The following is a 21,616-nucleotide window of genomic DNA, read 5'->3' on the forward strand; positions in this document are numbered from 1 at the left end:
ATGCTTATCGTAATTTACTGTAATTTACTTCTCACAACCTGTCCACATCAGGTGCAATTTTTCCATATCCACCTGAACCTCAACAAACCTGCCACTTTCTCCCCCAAGACCAGCAGCCAAAACACTCCCAGAGCTGCCCCTGGGAATGACATGTGATCCTTGGATCTACCAAAGGCACTTGGGCTTCTTATCCATATGTTTGGGAAATGCCCACCCTGCATCCCACGCAGAGCCAGGGCCCCGTGGAGCAGCCTGGAGGGACAGGAGCAGGGATCTCTTTCTGGCTGCTGTCCCTTTGTTTTCCCTGTGCAGAGCCAGAGGGAAGCCAGGACACTGCCTCCCACCAGGTGCGTTCGAGCCCCAAACGCCTCTAAAGAAAACCTTGTTAAGAAGCAGTTGAGTTTGGATTAATATTTGATGAGCGACAGTGTGCTGCTGGCTCACAGATAAAACAGTATTTACCAAACAAGGGCTTTCCTGCAGACTGGAGCCCACTGAGTGAGCAAACAAACAATGCTCCAGGGTGAGCCACACGGTGCCTCGACATGGTGCTGAGGGCAGGGGGTGCTGGGGCTGCCCCTGAGCTCTGCCCCAGCACGACCAGCCACCCTTAAGCCCTGACCTGCAGCTGCTGCTCACCAAGCTGGTTGGTGCAGGAAGATTTGGGCAGGTGGTGCCCTTGGCTTCAGCCCAACCTAAGGGCAGGTGGAGCTTGCTGGGACCTCACACGATACGATCCCGCTTCTCCTGCGGGATGGGGAGGAAGTGGTGCAGCACCATCCCTGACAAACAAGTGCCCCCCAGCTCCTCCTGATCTCTGCTGCTGCTGCAGCATCAGCTGGATCTTCTGCCACATCTCACACTGTTATGGGGGGGCTGGGTGTGTTCACAGCTGCTGTGCTCAACACCCTCCAGCAGCTGGGAGGGATCGCTCCCTCCTCCCAGCTGTGTCTGTGTGTCAGTCCCACACTTTGTTTTGTGAGCAAAGTGGTCCCCAGAACTGCAGCTGGTGCTGGAGAGTGGCTCCAAACGTCCCCCTACCAACCCCTACAAAGATAACATTATTTGCCAATGTCTGCACTGGCCCTGGGGGCGAGAGCACTGCGTGGATGCACAAAATGAGATATGTATCACTGCCCTGCCTGCACCAGCTCCCCATCACTCCGCAAAAATAATCATCAGCCGAGGAGCCCGAAAGGCTGAGGGACTCTGCCTCCTGCAATATTAAACCTTCCCATTTTCTGCTGCCACTTTAAAGATTCTCTTTCTTACTGCGAGTGATAAATAATAACAGCAAAGAAAAAAACCACCCCACAGACACACAACAGACATCAAAAGCCACGAGCAGATTGGCAAATGGAGAGATCTGAAGGGAGCAAAGAGGGGCCCTGGTTGGGAGTCGGTTCACGTAGCCCCGACTTCTGTTGCCTTCCATTAATTTCCCCGCCATCGCAGGTGGCAGAGCCACGGCGACAGCTAATTACTCTCCCCTTCCCTCTCCTGCCCGCGTGCTTGCGGCAAAAGAAAGCCCGTAAATTCCCAAATTCCCCGCCCCTCCATCCCAGGACTACCCGCCGAGCCGCAGCGGGCAGAGGGTTGTTGAGGGGTAATCCCACCCATCGGAGCCTTTCGCTGCTCTGCTCCAGGCTGGCACCGGGATGCTCCGCCTGCCAACGGGCTGGCAGAGGCTGGGCCAGCCTTCCCCCGCCACCCCTGGGACACCAGGGAGCCTCTCTGGGCTCCCAGCCCCGTGTCCTCGGTGCTAAAGCAGGTGGGGACACACCCAGAGGTGCTGCCGAGCAGCCCAGGGCCCCTCGAGGCTCTTCCTCGCTGGCAGCCCCAAGGGGCTTTTTGGTGGGCTGAGCTGCTCTTCAGCTCCAAAGGGAACAAGTTCCCAGGCAGAGGTGGGGTAAAACCAGGCCAGGTGGGGTATAAGACCCTACAGAAACTGCAGGATATGTCTGTGCAAAGCTATGTGGAGAGAGGGAAAACGTGCAAAAGAGCAAAATGCTGCTGCCAGGGTTAATTCATCCCTTCCTCAACCCCCCTGCTCAGGGATTGCTGTGACACCTCACCAGCCTCTGCCTGACTCCCTCCACTTGATTTTGGTGACACTGGCCTGTCCCGTGAGTGACAGCCCAGGTGACATCGTGGGCAAACAAATGTCCTTGGGGAAAAAGATGCTCCTTGTCAAGAAATGGCTCCTGCCAGCGAGGCAGAAGGGCTTGGATTTCAGCTCCAGTGTCCTCAGCTAAGGAAAGGAGCAGAGCAGCTGTGCCTCCAGCACAGGACACCCTGCCCTGGCCCTGCCTGCTTCCCAATGCCATGAGATGCCAGCAGATTTTAAGAAAGAAGGATTCTGACTTAGAAAACACCACTGAGGCCAAAGATTTTGTGGAAATCTGTCAAGTTTGACAAAATTTCATTAACCCCCTGGCCCCAGAAGTGAAGACAGTGCAGGCTGTAACTTTCCACTCTGGCTCTGGGAGCGGATCACTCCGGGGTCTCCTTTCCAGCCAGGTTTCCCTTGCATTAAAACCCACCCGTGTGTGATGTTTTATAGAAGAGAGCACAAAGAAAAACTCTTAAGGAAAAAGCAGCCTCCTCGATTTCAGCCTGTTCTCTATAGGGGTGGAGAGGGAATTTTGTCTCCTGGGGAATTGTGTTGGATTTTGTTTCTTTTACCCCTCTGTTGAAAAGGGCAGGGGGTCTGGGCTTAAAATCTTGGTCAGCAGGACCGTGGGGTGGTTCAGTGGCTTCTGAACAGTCCAGTTCATGGATTCTTCTCAGAGGAGCAATTTTGAGTGAGATTCTTGAACTCGTGTGCTTTTCCCAGCCAGAAAAATCTGGGATGCAAACTCGATGCAAAACCTATCGCCTCTTAACAATTCCAGCAAGGTGATAACTTGGTGTGTTGGGAGCAGGGATGGCCCTGCAGAGCTGGCTGTGGATTTATGCCCAAAAGAGGGGAATTATGTTTTTTAGACATTTTTGCCTTTGTGTTCAGAGCTGTTTACTGACAAACATATTGGGGGAGGTTAAAAATAAACGTGGGTTGAAGATCTGGGGTCTCTGTCTAAAGATGAAGGAAGCCATAGGACAAACTAAATTAGAGTGGTCCTCTCCTGGGGAGAAAAAAAATCACAGTTTCTCTCTAATGTTTGTTTTTAAGGCAGAATAAGTTAATTTTCACAAGTGGTGGGGTCCTTATTGACCCCGAGGATGGCACTGAGCTCATATTCTTCCTTTTCACACCTCCAGGTATCTCAGTTCCAGGGCTTTACACATCCCACTCTTCTCTCCTTGCCAGTGTCGAGGTGCAGGGGGCTCCTTGCTTGGATGTTCCACTCCAGAGGACTCCAAGCTTCAGTGCTGAAACATCTGCTACCTTTACATAGTTAGTGAAGAGCTGTGGGATCTTCTGGAGGGGAAGTGAATCCCCCCTCCATCAATCAGAGCCATTAAGCAGAAGGAAGCCCCACCGAGCGCTGCTGAATCCTGTTTGCTCGTCACAGTGGTGGGGAAAAGGCCTCGTGTGAAGTTTACACGTTAAGAGAACTCAAGAAATAAAAAAACCCAAAGCGCTTGAATTTTTCATGCCTCTTCTCCCCCTGCCAAAATCACTTTTATAAGAAAGCATAACATGAAAAAAATGGGCAATTAGTTCTGATGATAAAATCCATCATGAAACGAATCCCAAAGCTGTTTGTGGCAAAGCAGGAATGCTGAGGCTCAGGGAATAGGAAGGGTGACAAGATCTGTGTCCTCAGGATGGGTGAGAGGAAAGAAGGGGCCTCAGGGAGGCATTTGCAGGCAGAGGGGACACCAAACACCCTGTGTGACCAAGGTGGCACCGAAGATGGCAGAAGTGTAATGGGTCTGTCTCTACTTGGTGGAGAAAAGCAATCCAGCTTGGCTTGGGCATGGATCCAGAGGGTGGAAACAGCCAAGGGGAATCATAGAATCCCAGAATGGTTTGGGTTGGAAGGGACCTTAAAGCTCATCTCATCCCACCCCCTGCCATGGAAGGGACACCTTCCACTAGCCCAGGTTGCTCCAACCTGGCCTTGGACACTTCCAGGGATGAGGCAGCCACAGCTTCTCTGGGCAACCTGTGCCAGGGCCTCCCCACCCTCACAGGGAAGCATTTCTTCCCAATATCCAATCTAAACCTCCTCTCCATCGATTTGAAGCCATTCCCCCTTGCCCAAAATCCTACTTCAAGGAAGGGAAACACCCAGACAGGAGCCTTCCCAGCTGTTCCAGCCCAGGCTGGGTTCAGGGCTGATGTGGAAGGTCCCACTATTGAGGATCAGGCTGATGGAGCAGAAATTTTGCCAGGCTCTTGCCACTGTCTGGTTCCTTGGCCAGAGGCGGTTGTTTTGCCTTGGGCTGTACCAGAATCAGTGCTGGAGTCAGAGGCACGTGGGTCCTTCACCCAGCCCGTCACACACTTCATTTTCCTCCTAACTGTAAATACTAAACCAGGGCTATTTGTATCTTTGACATTAATTGACTTCTCAAATTAATAACTCTTCTGTGTAACCAGAAACACAATTATTGCTTTGTTGTGCTGATATCCAGCTGGAAGGAATCGTTCCTACCAGGAAACTCGATTGTACTAATTAAGCTGTACGAGCCTAACAGGAGGTGGGTCACGAGAACCTGTCCCTGGAGGTGCCTCCTCTCTTATTATCCATGGATGCTGCTGCAAAGCCAGAATGGATGGTGAGCCTGTGCACACTAAGGGCTTCCAGGCAGGAGGGATGAGCTGCTGCTGGTGGTGCTGGGATAGGGATGTACCTGGTTGCACGATGGTCTCTTCTCCCAAAGTGTGCTGACAACCTGCCTCGCTTTCCATACCCATATTTTGTTTGCTTAGACCAAAAAACCTTTAAGAGTAGGGTGTTTTCCAACATATCAGCCCTCACACACATTCCCAAGGGCCCATGGCAGTGACTGCTCAGTGCAGAGCCATCTGCTCACCTGCAGCAAGGATGGAATGTGACACAGAGAGCAGGGGAGGGCTGAGCTTGGAGACCTGCTCACCAACCCTGGATGAGTAATCATGGAATCACAGAATGTCTTGAGCTGGAAGGGACTCACAAGGATCATCCAGCTCTGTACAGACACCCCAACAATCCCACCCTGTCCCTGAGAGTATTGTCCAAACCCTCCTGGAGCTCTGGCAACCTTGGGGCTGTGCCCACTGCCCTGGGGAGCCTGGCCAGTGCCCAACCAGCCTCTGGGGGAAGAACCTTTCCCTGAGATCCAACCTGAGCCTGCCCTGACACAGCTCCAGCTGTTCCCTTGGGTCCTGCCACTGCTCACAGAGAAAAGAGGAGGACCAAGGGAGGTTTGGGGCTGGGTCAGCACAGGGGGTGCAGGCAGGGATCCCCCAGACCTCCCGCACCTGCAAGCGACTCATTTTCTCCTCCCGCAGTTCTCAACCACTCGTGACCTGCTCTGAGCTCAGCGTGGCCACTGCAGGGGCACTGCAGACCCCACCAGCAGTGATGATCCCACCCACTCGAGGAGAACACCCCACTCAAGGACAGCCTGTCCCCCACGGAACCCCACACACCTCCAGCCCAGCCACTCTGCTCTGGCCCTTCGGAGCTCAGCTCCACTCTGCTGGGGATAGAGAGGCTCCCTGGGGATGGAGGGGCTCCCTGGGGATGGAGAGGCTCACGGTGGCCGCTTAAGGGTTACACAAAGACAGGGAAGGAGCTGCATTGTTCGAGCCGTAAAAGAGTGTGCAGAAAAAAAAGGCAGGAATTTTCCCATAATAGACTTTTCACTGGCGCTCGCTGCTCGTTATGTCCCCAAACAGATGGCTCCGCCAGCTCGGTGCCAGGCCTCTTAATCCACTCCAAACCCGATGAATCCCTGGCTGAGGAGTTGCTGAATGCAGCAGAATGGTGGCGAGCGGAGCCTCTCGACGTGTAACAACATCATCAAGGCATCAGGGAGCCGTCGGAGTGGGGATGCTGGGACAAGGACGGAGCCACAGCAGGGCTCTGCTGCTCTGCAGGGAGCAGGGGCTGGCTCCAGCCACTGCACCCCCCGGCTGGGGGACAGCAGAGGCCGTGGGGATGAGCCACAATGAGCACCAAGCACTGGGAAACACGGGGGGCAGTGGAATGGCCACCAGGAATCACAGCCGGAGGTGCTGAGCGCTCTCGGTCACCTGGAGGTGAAGCTTTGGAGGGGGGAAGGTGAGATGCTCTCAGCAGAGGGCTGGAGTGAGGTGTGTGGGGCCGTGAGGGGGGGTCACCTTACCTGTACTGGGTGACGGCGGGGTTGGCCTTGGCGGAGCAGTGGAACTTCACAGTGTTGTCCTCGAGCACCGGCTGCGGCTCCACGGACAAGTTCACCAGGGGTGGGTCTGCAAAGACAGAGACAAGCCCTTGAGAGACCCAAAGACGTGGGACAGTATCCCCCTGCCTGCTGCCTGCCAGGCTCTGAGTCTGGAAAGCAAAATTTGGCTGTAAGAAAGCTTGGCAAGAGTGGTGAGACTCCTTGATGCTGTGATATCACAGAATGCCAGAATGGTTTGGGTTGGGAGGGACCTTAAAGCTCATCCCGTTCCACCCCCTGCCATGGGCAGGGACACCTTCCACTAGCCCAGGTTGCTCCAAGCCCCATCCAACCTGGCCTTGGACACTTCCAGGAATCCAGGGGCAGCCACAGCTTCTCTGAGCAACCTGTGCCAGGGCCTCCCCACCCTCCCAGAGATGAATTCCTTCCCAATATCCCATCTATCCCTGCCCTCTGCCAGTGGGAAGCCATTTTTCAGTTGAAAGCCATATAATGGTTGTCACACAGGCTGATGCCACGAACACTGCTCTTCTCTTGGAGGATTTCAGTGAATAAGACAGGAAGAGGAGCCACAGACGCCACTGGATGTAACATTTCACTTCAAAAGTGTGACTGCTGGCTCTGATTCCCATTTAAGGACATAAACTCGCCTGCTTTGAGACGCTCCCATTTAATATCTCACTGTGTAATGATGATCTTTTGTCTTTCCTCTAAGTTGAAAGTGGCATTTCTGCTCTTTCATCAGCTTAATCATCTCTACCAAGGCCTTACTCGTGTCACAGGCCACTCCAGTCTCCCAACTGCTGCTCAGTTTCTCTCCTTTTCACATGAAAAGCATCAAAATGCTTCAGCAGCAAATAAAATTCAGGAAAGAGCCAATGAAAGCAAGAGAGAAACGGGTGGAATGTTTAGATGGGAATAAGAATATCCAGACCTGTTTTAATTTTTCATGATGTCTGGGAGGGGGTGGTGGTGTCAGACCTCCAGCTTTAAGTTTTAAGCACAGGACCTCTTTTGAGGGGAAAAAGCAGAAAGAAATGGCCTTGTTGAGGGTTTTTTGGGTGCCTGAAGAACCAGTTGTCCCATGGCAGAGTGTGTTGGGGCTCATTGACCCAGCTGAGGGGCTCTGCTGCCCTCGAGGTGGGATGATGCACATATGCAAAAATATATCCTAAAATAGGCCATGTGACGTGTTTGCCTCTACCTGCTGCCTCTCTCTGCTTCCTAAATATCCCAGCAACACCCTTCCCTGCTGGAAAACAGAGAAAGGCTGCAGCTGGCAGGGCAGGGGGGCAGAGAAGCTGGTTAGTACCCACTGGCCCAGGGAGTGTTTGGGCTCCCAGAGCTGGGAGCAGGGTCAGTGCCACAGGTCCAGAGCTTGATTTCATAGAATCAGGGAATCAGCTGGGTTGGAAAAGACCTCTGAGATCATCAAGTCCAACCCTTGATCCAACCCCACCGTGGTTCCCAGCCCATGGCACTGATGCCACATCCAGTCTCACCTTAAACACCTCCTGGGATGGTGACTCCACCCCCTCCCTGGGCAGCCCATTCCAAGGGCTGATCACTCTCTCTGGAAAAAGTTGCTTCCTAATATTCAACCTAAACCTCCCCTGGCACAGCTTGAGACCGAGCCCTCTTGTCCTACTGCTGGTTCCTGGGAGCAGAGCCTGACCCCCACCTGGCTCCCCCCTCCTGTCAGGGAGTTGGAGAGAGTGAGGAGCTCTCCCCTGAGCCTCCTCTTCTCCAGGCTGAGCCCCCCCAGCTCCCTCAGCCTCTCCTCACAGCACTTGTGCTCCAGTCCCTTCCCCAGCTCTGTTCCCTTCTCTGCACCTGCTCCAGCCCCTCCATGTCCTTCCTGAGCTGAGGGCCCAGAACTGGACACAGCACTCCAGGGGTGGCCTCACCAGCGCTGAGTCCAGGGCAAGAATCACTTCCCTGCTCCTGCTGCCACACTCTTCCTCAGCCAGGCCAGGATCCATTGGCCCTCTTGGCCACCTGCTGGGACACTGTGAATCCATGGCCGTAACCAAGCCCAAGGAGCGTTGCTGTGTTTAATAGGGATGAAAGTTTCCCTGCTGGCTTCTCCCTCTGCCAGCTTCCTCCAGCATTCCCCAGTCAGGGTCCCGCTGGAGTGACCTGCCTCTGTCTGGGCATCCTGGTGTGGGAGCAGCATCCACAGCAGCCCCGTGTTCTTCCAGCCCCGTGAGGTGCGGGATGGGTTGGGACCATCCTCGCAGCAAGGTCACCAGAAGGGGAGTCCTGGAGGTGGCCTCGGCAGTGCCGCTGGCTGGGCGGGAGGGGAGTGGGAAAGGCGGCGTTCCAGCGGCATTCCAGCAGCATTCCAGCGCCTCCTCCTCCGCCCCGCGGTATTTACCCAGCCTGAGCCCGACTTTGTTGCGAGCAAAGCCACCTGCCTTCCTGATGGGAAATTATGACGGGGAAATTATAGGTATTTTCAATTTACCCTAATTTCATTTTAAAATGTGCAATTCAAATGACAATAAAGATGGGCGCAGTTGGGAATATAAATGAGCTTCCCTCGCATAGCAGCCCAGAGATGTATAGCGGGCTCCTAATTCATTCCCAGGCATCCTGACACTTCCCTATTGTTAGACAACAACAGCTAATCACCTTCCTTTGTTAAATATGAATCACACTTCTCTTTAGTAGCTTCCCCATTGTTTGATGGGTTAGGAGCTGTGCCTACGATTTACCGAGGAGCCTCTTTGTATTAAAATGAGCCCGGCTCCCTCTTGCACTCAAAATAATAATAATGAAAAAGATTAAAAAGACAAAAAAAAAGAGGAAAAAAAAGAGCAAAGGAAATGAATTAAAGTCTTTGATCTCGCCTTTCAAGAACGGGATCGGGCTTTCGAGCGTCGCGGGTGCCGCGGACAGCGTGGGTTTGTGTGTGCCAGCGTGTTTCGGGGCATTTTAAAGGGAAAAAAGACACAAATTGTAACTCATCGGGATGTAATTCCACTCGGTTACAATTATAATTCCTGCCCGGCTTCTTGTTATTAATGTGAATGATGGGACCAGACGGAGCCGGCCCACGGGCGGCGGGAGGAGCGGCTGCGAGCAGGGATGGCATCGCCCCGGGACCCGCCCCTCAGCCCGGGGGCACCTTGGCAAACCCCTCATCTCCCGTGGTTTTATCTCAGCACCTCGGGAGTGGCCACGGGCTGAGCTCCATGGGCTGCAGGCACCCACCCTGCTGGCTCTTGTACTGCCAGGTGCAAATCCCTCTCCCCTGTGGGCAAGCCCTTCCAAACCTCTTCTCTAAGGCAAAGATGGCTCTTCAGCCCTGGGCTTTCCACTCCCCAGTGGCAAGCACAAAAGGGAATCAAATACTCCAAAGCTCCAAGGATAAACGCAGCGGGAGACTCTCCAACACAGCCATGTGGCCCTCATCACCCTCCACTTTCCCTCTCCTCCTCCCACGTCCTGCAAAACCACCCAGATGCAGCCAAATCCCTTCTTGCCATGACAAGAAAAGGTGTAAAAATGAGCGAGTGCACATGAGTGTGCAGAGGCTTGGAGCAAATGGCTTTGGATAAGCAATAACCCTGCTCCTCCCCAGCCCGGCACGCCGGGTGTGCATTTCCACGGAGCCACTGGGCTCCTGCAGTATAAATAGTTTATGGCATATCAAACTATTAAACATGATTTTAATCCCACTTGTGATGTTCGGTGCATAACTCACAGGAGGCTGACTTTGATGTGGCTGGTGGAACGGAAATCACATTGAACAGATGTTCCAGCTGGAGCCGCTTAGTGTTTCCATTACAGACCCCGCGCTGGGTTTTTTTCCCGTTCTTTCCCCCCACCCTCCCTTTATTTTTATATTTGGAAGGGGAGGGGTTTATGACTCAGCTATTTCATTGCTGCTAAGATGGTCAGGCATGAGATTGATGGGAGCCCAACTTTGACTTTGCACCAGCTGAAAGAGGATAATTCCTCCCACCACGTTCACACCCTCCACAAGAATAACCCCCACCCTGGCGTTTTTCTGCTGCCTGTGAGAGTTTCTGATGTTCTTTTGAGTTGCAAATGAAATAAAGCAGGAGGAGTGATTTACCAGGCTGCTGCTTCCTGGGAAGGATTATTTTTGGTTCCCTGAGATTATTTTGCAAGGCCATCTCTTTCGAACTGTGCAGCTGGGTAACGTTTCCTATGGTGTGAGTTCAACCTGCACCAGTGGAGGTGGAGAGTGCAGGGTCCAGGGGGATGAAGCAGGTTGTGCCAGGCTGGGAAGAGCTCCCCAGGCAACAACTGCAGCCTGCTTTTCCTTATTCTTGCAGAAACCACTTCTTTTCCCCCCCAAGGTGGTGCTTCTCTGCTAGATGTTGGAAGGAGACCCATGGGCAGGACCCCCTCTCGTTGCTGGGGTGATGCAGAGGAGTTCACGGCCCACTCTGCCTTCCCAGGACAATTCCCCAGGAAAAAATGAGTGGCCCAGATATTTCTTTGCTTCAGAAAAGCACCTTTAGCTCTTTGCAAAGTGAATGCAGTTGGTTGTCTACCAAGTTGGGAGTGAAACCTAAGGGACTAGAGCTGGGTTAGTAGCTGCACTTAATTATCTCAGAGGTGTTTTCCAACCTTAATGATTCCATGATACTACAACTAGATGCAGCTAGAGCTGGCTCTTGCACCAGGGTCAAAATCCATCCCACCTCAGCCTGGTTAATCCATCTTGGTACTTTTCTATCTCTCCATCACCCATCCAGCTTTGGGAGATTGATATCCTCATTAGCCCTCATTAGGAACAACATACTTTTATTAGCTGGGTAGGATATTATTGTTGTTGCATTCACAGCATGGAGCATTTAATGGCTCAGAGTGGAAATTGGTGTTCTTTATTGGGTCTCTCTCTTTTCCAAGCAGATTCCACGGGGCTCAGGGATTCAGCTCACGTCCCCTGCCCGCACTGTACCCAGTGTAATGATGTCTCCAGCTCTGTGTTGTTTGTGAGAGTGTGAGTGTGTCTCCAGCCATTGTAACTGTTTGCTGGCTGTGAAATAACCCAGGCTATTATCTCATTTTATCTGCCCAGTTCTGTCAGGACATGCAGCCAGCAACCCAAGAGCCCGGTAATCTTCCGGCAGCAAAAGCTGCAAGTCTTAAATGGTGAATTTTCTGCTGTGCTTGAGTTTGTTCAGCCAGTTTTAATTGGACTCTGGAAAGCAGCTGGCATGTTAATATTGAACACCCTGCTCTTGCAAATTGTGGGTAAATACAGCTGCAGGAACTGGGTGTGCAAATGGAGCCCGTCTGGAGGGGGTCAGAGTGAGCCTGAGAGCAACAGCTACTGCAGAGGAGGGAAGAGGCCTGTGAAATGTGAATTTTGGAGGAAAGAAGATTTTGCTCTGTGGATTTAAAGTAAAGGGTGAAGTGTATGGCTCTTCAGACACACCTGTCCCCATGAGGTGGTGACTGGTGCTGCCTGTGTGTCACGGGGGGGACATTTGCCCCGATCAGGTGCCTCACATGCCATCCCAGCAGAGAATGATACAAAAACCCTGTCAGGGAACTGCTTGTAAGGCTGGAAACGTGATTTTGCACCAGAGATCTTGCTGAGCCTTATCTCCACTGCTGGCCATGCCCAGAGATGCCGTTTGCTCACCCAGAACCCTTTGGGATCCATCTCTGCTCCCAAGACACCCGGGGGCACAGTGGGGCCACCCAGAGCAGGGCAGCTGGTGCTGCTTTTGCTCAAAACCAGGGACACAAGACACAAATGTTGGGAAGCAGGATGTCCCTGTGGCAGGGATGTTCCTGAGCCCCAGGGAGCCCAGGACATGAGATCTTCTGGCTGTGACTTCACTGTAACAACGCACCAGTAAATCCCAGTAAAGGGAAACCCCCAGTCCCAGCATCCTGCTCCTGCCTGGGGTCGGAGCCATGTGACAGCCCCAGATATGGAGAGGGCTGGGAGCTGGGATGTCCCAGTGCCCAGAGGTAGCTCAGCTGGCTGTGAACTCACGCTGGATGTCGATGGTGACCGAGGTCTCCTTCCCGCTGGGAATGGCTTTGTTGGTGGCGCGGCACACGATGCTCTCCCCGTTCTCGATGTCGGAGGGGGCGATGAAAAGGGTGCTCATGATGCTCTCCCTCTTGCCATCACGGAGAAGTGTCTGTAAGGGGGAAAAAGGAATCAGGAAAGGCAGTTTCCTACCAAAGAGGGCCCCCTTTCCCATTCCAGGCTCCGCAGGCACAGTATGAGCTTCTCAGCCAAGCAGCTCCCTGCAATAACAATTCCTCTGGCTGGGATCTGCCAAAAGCCTTGGGGGAATAACAAAGACAAATTTCACTGCTCTTCCCTGGGAATTGGGCTCTTAACTCCCATCTGTTTCCCTCCAGCCCTGCTGTGCCTAGACCTGGGGAGCACAGCTCCAAATGGGATATGTCACCCACCATTCCAGGAAAGAGGGAGCCAGAGGCAAATGGATTGTTGACCCTGCTGTCACCTCCTGCAGGTGAGTGCACAAAGCTACCTGGGCACTTCCCACAGGAATGAGTGGTGCCAGCAGCACGGACTGACCCCAGCCATGTGCTGTGATCTGAACCAGCCTGTGGCAAATCATCCCCACTTGGGCTGGTGATCACTGATGGGCCCTGTGGATGCCAGAGATATAAACTCCCAAGCCTGGCACAGCGGTGGTTAACCTGGTCTGCCTGCTCAGCCTTGGCACCGTGTCTCTTCCCTGGATTTATCTGACTTTGACTTCAGCCCTGGTGCCCTGCCATGCCTCTATCAGGAGCCCAGGAGCCTGGGAGCCCTCCCTTCCCAACCCTTAATCCTCCTGCAAGTTCTTACAGTTCTTACAGACCGTGGTCACGCCACCCCGTAGCCCTGCCTTTGATAAATCAAACCCCTGCAGCCCTCGCGGGCTCTCAAGATGTTGTGTGGTTTTCAGTCTTTTAATCATTCCCTGACCTCTGGCCTCTCTCTGGTTTATCAACACTCTGGATTTCGGACCCTGCCAGGCATTTTTTCCCTCTAGATCTGTACCTTTGAAGTTTGCTCCTCGAAATGTAAGACAAGGGGTTTATGGAGTGATAAACTTGTGTCAGCAGATGTGTGGATGTGGCACTGGGGGCCGTGGGCTCGTGGTGGCCTTGGCAGTGCTGGGATAACGGTTGGACTGGATGGGCTCTGAGGGATTTTCCGACCTAAATGATTCTGTGATTCCCGACTAATCCTTTCCCTGGGCTCACTGTGGCACAGCCTGCATGCACACAGGTTTGTGCCTCTTGGCATGGGAGACAAGGAATGATGATGAGCAACTGTCACCAGAGTCAGCCCAGAATCACAGAGTCATTAGGGTTGGAAAAGCCTTCTGAGATCACGGAGTCCAACCATTAACCCAGCACTGACAGGTCCCTCCCTAAACCATCCCCCCATCCACCACATCCACGTGTTTTTTGAACACTTCCAGGGATGAGGACTCCACCACCACCCTGGGCAGGCTGTTCCAGTGTCTGGCCACCTTTTCAGTGAAGCAATTTTCCTCAAGATCCAATCTAAACCTCCACTGGCATAACTCGAGACTATTTCCCCTTGTCCTGTCCCTTGTTCCCTGGGAGCAGAGCCTGACTCCCCCCCGGCTCCCCCCTCCTGTCAGGGAGCTGCAGAGCCAGAAGGTCCCCCCTGAGCCTCCTTTTCTCCAGGCTGAGCCCCCCCAGCTCCCTCAGCTGCTCCTGGTGCTCCAGTTCCTTCCCCTCCTGGTTCTCCAGCCCCTTCCCCAGCCTCACTGCCTGTATCTGGACACACAAATGCAGGATGTGCCCTGTCCTTGCCCTGCTGTCACCCCGTGTGCCCTTCCCTTGTGGAACAGCCCCACTGCTGTGCTGGGGATGGGGTGAACCCCAATTCTGTGCAGAAATTCCCCCCCTATCTGGGTTTAGCCTCAAAATCCTGCAGGATCCTATAACATTCCCTGTCTGCTTCAACAGGGATCAGGGGGGTTCCAATCAGCCCTGGCTGTTCTGTGCTGCCAGGCTGGGATTGCAGGGGGCAGCATATGGATCAGTTGGTGGACTGGAAATTCAGAGTAACAAAGAAATTCTCCCTCAGTACAAATGGTTCCAGGCAAACAGGAACCTGAACAGGGTTTCTTTATGGTTGGCTGGAATATCTGGATCAAAGGAGAGCTGGGTTAGGTTTTGGTTTTCTTGGAAAAGCAGAAAGAGGAAAATCCGGGAATTATTTTAAAGGGAGCTTAGAAAGGGAAAAATTTCTCAGACCCCAAAACTCAAAACTTCCCATTCAAAAAACACCTAAACTTGGCTGTTTTTCTGAAGGCTGATTTTCTTTTTTAATGTGGAAGACCCTCATGGAAACCTCCAGCAAGTCAGGGGGAAACAGAGGTTCAGCCTCAGAAAGGGAGGTTTTCCTGAGTCCAGGAGGAGTGAAGGTGTTTTCCTGACTGCAGGAGGAGTGGAAGATGCTCCCCTGTGCAGAACAGGGCTCCCCTCCCAGCCCATCCCTTCTAGCTGCTTAAAATGCCATGGAAATGTCTGTGCTGTGTGTGAGGTGGAGCTGCAGCCTGGAAAGCTCTGCTTTGGAAGGGTTTTTTTTGTTGGAAATGTTTTAAAGGAGGGACATTCCTCCTTCCCTGCTCCCCACTGCCTGTGGGTCTGAAAGGGAAAGGGCTCAAAAGTTGTCTGCCCAGGGCCTGTCAGTCTGCAGTGGAGGGGAAAGGAATGAGCTACAAACAACTGCATGTCAACGGCCTGGATTTTAATTAATTCCACTTGATTTGAGAGAGGGAGAGGTCGGATCTCTCTGGCTTTAATTAGTGCTGCCTCTCTCCCCGCACGCAGGGAGATGGGGCAGTTCTCCCTCTGCTCCTCTGTGGGCTGCAGGGAAGTGGCTCAGCCTCAGCCGAGGTGCTGAGGAGAAGGAGGAGGAGGCAAGGAGGGTGTTCTGGCTCCTCTGCTTTCCCAAGTAGATCGGGATGTGCTGGAATGGGGCTGGGTGGAGGCTTCACAGCGGCGGCAGGGGGTGAAATGTTTATTAAAGATCTCCGGGAGCTTGAGGAATGGCTCTGGCTGCCGCCTTTGAAGTTTGCTTGCATTACAAATGGCTGCAAACTGACCCATTTTAGGTCTCGGATTTTGCTCTTTAGAAATGTTCATTAGAAATGTCAAGTGTTCCCGAATCTCTCCTGCTCGCCAGACATCAGGCGCCGGTAAACAGGAGAACATGTGGGGGCCCAGCTGAGTGTGCTGCTGATGCTCTTTGATGACTTCCTTTATGACCCAATAAAGCCTTTCTGTCTAAATTAAAAAATGCCAACAAGCCCTGACAATTTTTCATGGAAAACTGCAGTGGGAGGAGGGGACATATGTCACTGCAACCACCTTTGGAGCTGGGTCAGGGTTTGTGGATGAAGCTTTAACACCACACCCAGGGAGGGTGGCAGGGGGAGGACTGGCCATGCCAGGGGATGTCAAGGTACAAAAAGCCAAATTCAGAGCAGAGCTCCTTTTGGTGACAGTTTGTGATTTCTCACGTGCATCCTCCTGACTGTTTTCCTCCCAGCCTCTCATGGGGAAGGATGTGGGCTGAGAGTCTGAGCTCTGCAGAGCTGAGGGTACTGCCCCAGATGTTTTGGGGTTGTGTTGAAGCAGTGCCAGGCCTGGTGTCCCTTTTGAAGCCAGGGCAGAGCACAGCCCGTGTCCCCAGCCCCATCCTGCCTCACCTTGGAGTAGGTGGCTCCATTGATGACTTCTCCCCTCCGCATCCAGATGATGGAGGCTGCTGGCTTGGCATTGTCTGCGTGGCAGGTCAGGTTCAGGGGGTCTCCTGCTCTCAGGCTGATGATGGGCCCCCCCATAATGACAGGATCATCTGGAGGAACTGCAGGGAAAGAGCCCACAGGAGACAATGTCATTTGAAGCACGAAACCAACCTTTCTGGAGTCACCTGTGGGGTCTGGGCTGCCAAGACTGGCCTGTGACCTCGCAAACCTCTGCAGATGGTTTGGACGTGGCTGTGGCAGCATCCAACCCCCTCTCATCACATTACAGCCACTTGTCTTTTGCTGCTCACGTGAAAACTGTGCCCCAGATTTGAACTACAGCAGCAGGAACTGGTGAAGTTTCGAGGGGACACGGGTCAGGTGCCTGGGAGCTTTGCAGGAGTGTGAGGGATCAGGTCTGTGGTAGATAAATCCACCAAGAGCTACTAAATCCTCAAAGCCCTGGCTGTCCCTGAGCTGCAAGCTCAGCTGTCCTCCTGCAAGCTGCAGGAGTATGGTGAGCACTTGAAAGCAGCACCCCTGCTTGAACTAAATATCCCTGCTTGAACTAAATATCCCTGCTTGCTGTTCCTGCTCTTGTGCTCCTCCCCAGGGATCTCTGGCTGCTGCTGGACACAGGAGGGGATGAGGTGTGACCCCTGATCCTCTGGCTGCAAAGGGGGAGGAAGGTGAGAGTGTTTTGAGGGAGAAGGGTAAGAAAAGCTGGATTTGGATTGTTACCTACAGCACTCAGGGGGATAATTCTTCTGGGCATCAGGAGTGTGATCTCCAGACTTGTGCTTTGAAGAGGGCTCCTTTGGCAGCCCTTGGTCATGGAGGGATGGAGGAACCCCCGAGCACTCCCTGCTCTGCTTTGATTTCCCCGTCACTGCCGCTCCTGATCTGTGCTGCTCTCACACACAGAGGGCTGTGGGACCCCCCTGTCTGACATGGGGAGGCTTCTCACACCTCCCTCTGTGAAAGCAGGTCTTGCCAGGGGTGTCACAGAGCCATTGGAGTTCTCAGCCTTCTCTGGAAGCACTGACAGTCCATGTGGGGCTGCAGCTACAGGACGGGGCTTTGACCCCCCTGGGCATCTTCACTGTGCTGGGAAGCATTTCATGGCAGAGACAGGGAGGGGTGGAAACAGGGAAGCAGATGAGGGGCACCTGAGCATGGTCTCCGCTTTTGGGACTAGCCTGGCATGTCTAAGGATCCCCAGCATGGTAAGAGATGGGAAATCCAGACAGAGAGAGGGACTGGGCTTTAATCCTGCTGAGAAGAGCTTTCATCTCTACTACCCTGAGGGGTCTGCTCCAGCCAGGACCTGCTCTGGGGATGGAGAGCTCTGCACAGCTGTCACTCCAGCTCTTCATGGAATCATAGAATTATCTAGGTTGGAAAAGATCTCTAAGATCATCGAGTCCAAAAGTTAACCCAGCACTGCCAAGCCCACCACTAACCCATGTCCCCAGGTGCCACATCTACACGGCTTCTAAACCCCTCCAGGGATGGGTGGGGACTCCAGCCTGTTCCAGGTTGTGCTCTGCAGAAGTGAACCATGTGATCTTGCTGACCATCAGTGGGTGTTTCATCAGCAGATCAAAAGTTCCTGACTTAATAAGACAAATGAACTTTTACTTCTGCTCTGTGACACCCGAGTTCAACCCTCCCTCTCCCTGGCTCTGTCACAGCATTCCCAGCCTCACAGATGCAATACACTATTCCAAGGAAACAGCAGGGAACCTCCTGGCCCACCTGTTGCCCAAAGCTGCTGTGAACCCCCACGCTGAGAGCCCTTCAGGCCCAAATCACTACCCAAAGGTATTTAGCTCTTCCCAACCACGTCCTTTGGGGAATCAAATGCTGGTCTTGCTACAGATCCATGCAGGGCCTGTTTGGGAGCTCCTGGAGCCCCTGAGGGATTGGGAAGCCATGAGGAATGTAAAAGACACAGTGGAAAGCCATCCCTGCTTCAGCCCCTCTGTCCAAGAAGAACAACTCGTGCTAGTCAGTAAGGGATTTAGGAAGAAATGTCTCAGAAGCGAGTGGCAAACCCTCCTACCTCCAGCATCCTTCCAGAGGGGATGCAGCGGGGGAAAATGTGCCAATTTTCCACCAAAGTGGAGCTGGTTTTATTCCAAGCCAGTGCTGCTCCCCCTTCCCAAGCTGAGCCTCACAACATCCACACCAAAGTTGGCCAAAGCCCTCTCCGAAATCCCTGAGTCCGTCTCTGCTCCTGAGCTGCCCCTGCCTTGTAGTTGGACAAGAAACACTTAAAAACTCCTCTCTGGCTCCTCCAGGGTGTGGGAGATGGGAAGGGATTACGTTCCCTGAGGATGCACCAGCCCAGGACTGGCGGGCAGGGCACACCCCCCTGGGCACACACACACAGACACAGCCAAGAGCTGCCAGTAATGGGATTTTTCAGCTCAGTGGGTGGAACTCAAGGACTGGGGGAAAAAAAAGCTTTTCTACATGGATCTAAAATGTACATTTTTTTCTCAGGCTACAAGAGTGGAAAAAGGAGTGAAAATCTGTGGTTTGGGTTGGTTGAAACGTCTGTCAACGAAATACGAAAATGGGAACGATTCTGCTCCATTCTGATGTTTTAACTATTAAGGAAGGATTCATTTTAATTTCTTTTTTTAAAACACCCCTTCATTGGATGAGTTTATACTGTTGAAAGACAAGTCTGATATTTTTCAATAGTTCTTTTCCCCTCAGTGAAGCCATTAATTGAATTTGACCTCGGCTTGTAAAATACTGAAAATTCATCTTGTGGAGCAGGGAAAAAACCCCAACCCACAGGCCCTTCTCTGAAGAATTGGAATTCATGAAGGAACTTTTATGGTGGGATGTTTGATATTCCTGACTTTTTTTCTGGTGTTCTTGCAGCAACATCACCCCTGCAACACAGTCCACCTGAGGGGATATCATGGGATAGGGGATAACACCCATGCAGACAAACATGGAATCACTTGTCTGCCCAGTGACAAAAATCCTTGTTTTTTACTGTTTTGCTCCTGTTTCTCTCCACTGGAGCAGCAGCCAGATTTGGGGAGCTGTTTATGGCAATGAGGAGGGGAGGGGTCCTGGTTACGTCTTCCCAAGTGAGTGGTTGTGACCCCCAGTTCTCCACGTAGCCCTGAATTATTGATGTCTCCAGGCTCCCAGAGAGGGGATCTGGCTGGGGAGGAGGGTCTGATGAAGAGAAATCAGTGATGTCTCTCTAACTCCTGCAAAATGAAGGGTGGATGTATTCCTTCCCCATTTCAACTCCAGCCTGGGAGAGGAGGAGGAGGAGGAGAAGGAGGAGAAGGAGGAGGAGGAGGAGGAGAAGGAGGAGGAGGAAGAGAAGAAAGGAAGATAAAAAGGGGAGAAGAAGAAAGAAGCTGGTAGCACAGAGCCATGATCCATTATTCATCCACTGTGCTCCCAGGATTGGTTGTTATTATAAGGCACCACTACAGAATCCGGTCTCCTAATTTTTAATCACGTAGCTCTGGAAGCACTAGCCTTCCTGATTAAACCAGGGATATAAATAGGAAGACTTGTTTGGGGTTGCAAGGGGGGTTATTCCTGACAGCCATGCAAATGGAGTTAACCCACACATGCCTGGAAAGCTTCAAATGAAGGAGAAGGATCCAGGATGGCTCAAGCCCACAGGAGTAGGAACAGAGAACGGGATGGAAACGGCCCCAGGTTGCACCAGGGAAGGTTTGGGTTGGATGTCAGGAAAGATTTCTTCACTGCAAAGATGGTCAAGCATTGGAAGGGGCTGCCCAGGGCAGTGGTGGAGTCCCCATCCCTGGAGGGGTTCAAAAGCTGTGTGGATGTGGCACTTGGGGACACGGGTTAGTGGTTTGACTCGATGGTCCCAGGGGGCTTTTCCAACCTCAGTGATTCTGTGACATGGAGCTGCTTAAGGAATGGGAGTCCAGACAGACAATCCCCAAATGGACATTGTTTAGAGGCCTTCAGGGGTGGGCAGTGGAACAGAAGGTTTCAACACCTCAGCTGGAGAGCTTGTCCCTCCCTTCACTGCAGACAAAACTTTCCAAACAAACGATGACAAGTTGCTCCCCACCAAACCCCTCATTTTCTGTCAAAACACAGGAACTGCTGAATATTTTAAAACCAGCCTTGGACAGGCATTAATCCATTCTCCATAGCTGTGGGCTGCCTGGATGGGTAGGGACAGCTTGGGGTCTGCTCCTTGCCCTTTGGAAAAGTCCATCTTACAGCACATCAGCATAAAGAAACTCAATTAAATGATGGTGCTCCTGGGCTGTGCATTCAGCAACTTTTTAAATGAGCTGTTAGAGGTTTTCCTGCACTCTGTCCCACCCTGCATGACTTCCCTGATTAATCAGTGAGCCCACACAGAATTCTCAGTGCTGGACTGACACCCCAGGCTAACGCTGGCTCTGAGTAAGGAATGACATGGACGCCTTTAAATGCTCCCGGCAGCTGGACAATGATGTGGAAGGCAAACAGAACTTCAATTATTAAAAATATTTACTGAGATAACAGGATCCTCCAGCAGCCAGGCCCTGGAAGTGAAGGAAGCAAAAAGCCCTCCAGCCACCAGTACATTTTCCCTAATTAAGGCTGTTTTTCTGTTGTTGTTCTGGCTGGTACCTCCTCGCTGCCGGGTTTGTGGAACCAGCCTCCCCCTCTTGGCACCAACCTCTTCAACCCCAAACACTTCCTGGTGGGGAAGGGCCACCCAGCAGCAGGTGCTGAGGGGCCCCTGAGGATTGCCCTGAGCCAAATACCTGCAAGGAACGTTCAGCTGGGGTTAGACCCAGCACAAGTGTCCCCAGAGGAAGGAGATCCCTTGGATAAGGCACTGCTCATCTTCAGGGCTTCCCTTCCCCACGGGGTCTGTGTCACTCAGGGCTCTGGGCTCATCTCACGTGGGTGTTAAATAAATAACAGTGACCAGAGGATGCTCTTGGGGATCACAAACACTGGAAGGTGCTTCCTGAACCCAAGGCTAAAAGACTAAGTGTAAATCAGCTGGGGGTGTTCAGCCTGGAGAAGAGAAAGCTCAGGGGAGACCTGAAAGCCCTTTCCAGTGCCTAAAGGGGCTCCAGGAGAGCTGGAGAGGGACTGGGGACAAGGGATGGAGGGACAGGACAAGGGGGAATGGCTTCCCACTGCCAGAGGGCAGGGTTAGATGGGATATTGGGAAGGAATTCCTGGCTGTGAGGGTGGGGAGGCCCTGTCACAGGTTGCCCAGAGAAGCTGTGTCTGCCCCATCCCTGGAAGTGTCCAAGGCCAGGTTGGATGGGGCTTGGAGCAACCTGGGATAGGGCAAGGTCTCTCTGCCCATGGCAGGGGGGTGGAATGAGATGAGCTTTAAGGACACTCCTACAACCCAATCCATTTTGGGATTCTGTGATTCTCTGATGAATGAAAAGCATCCCCAGCCTCCCCAGTGGTACCTGGTGGCAGAGCTGCCTCCCAGTGAGAACGTGGAGCCCCTTGGAGATGAAGAAGCCAAGCTGAACAAGGGCACCTTTGCTCCTGTATTT

At 52.7% G+C, this 21,616-nt stretch overlaps 1 protein-coding gene across 4 annotated transcripts in view; it reads right to left on the bottom strand.

Moving 5' to 3' along the window:
• The window catches only part of KIRREL3 (kirre like nephrin family adhesion molecule 3), a 359,658-nt gene that overhangs the window by 38,219 nt on the left and 299,823 nt on the right, over nt 1-21,616 (bottom strand). For all 4 annotated transcript variants that reach the window (XM_027699387.1, XM_027699386.1, XM_027699385.1 and 1 more), the window contains 3 exons: nt 16,035-16,192; nt 12,311-12,461; nt 6,283-6,388 (listed from right to left, as the gene is read on the bottom strand). In XM_027699387.1, coding sequence (XP_027555188.1) covers nt 6,283-6,388; nt 12,311-12,461; nt 16,035-16,192 — 415 coding nt within the window. The remainder of the gene's footprint in view (nt 1-6,282; nt 6,389-12,310; nt 12,462-16,034; nt 16,193-21,616) is intronic.

Source organism: Neopelma chrysocephalum, unplaced genomic scaffold (assembly GCF_003984885.1).
Source record: "Neopelma chrysocephalum unplaced genomic scaffold, ASM398488v2 Primary Assembly neopelma1_138, whole genome shotgun sequence".
NCBI classification, from domain to species: Eukaryota; Metazoa; Chordata; class Aves; order Passeriformes; family Pipridae; genus Neopelma; species Neopelma chrysocephalum.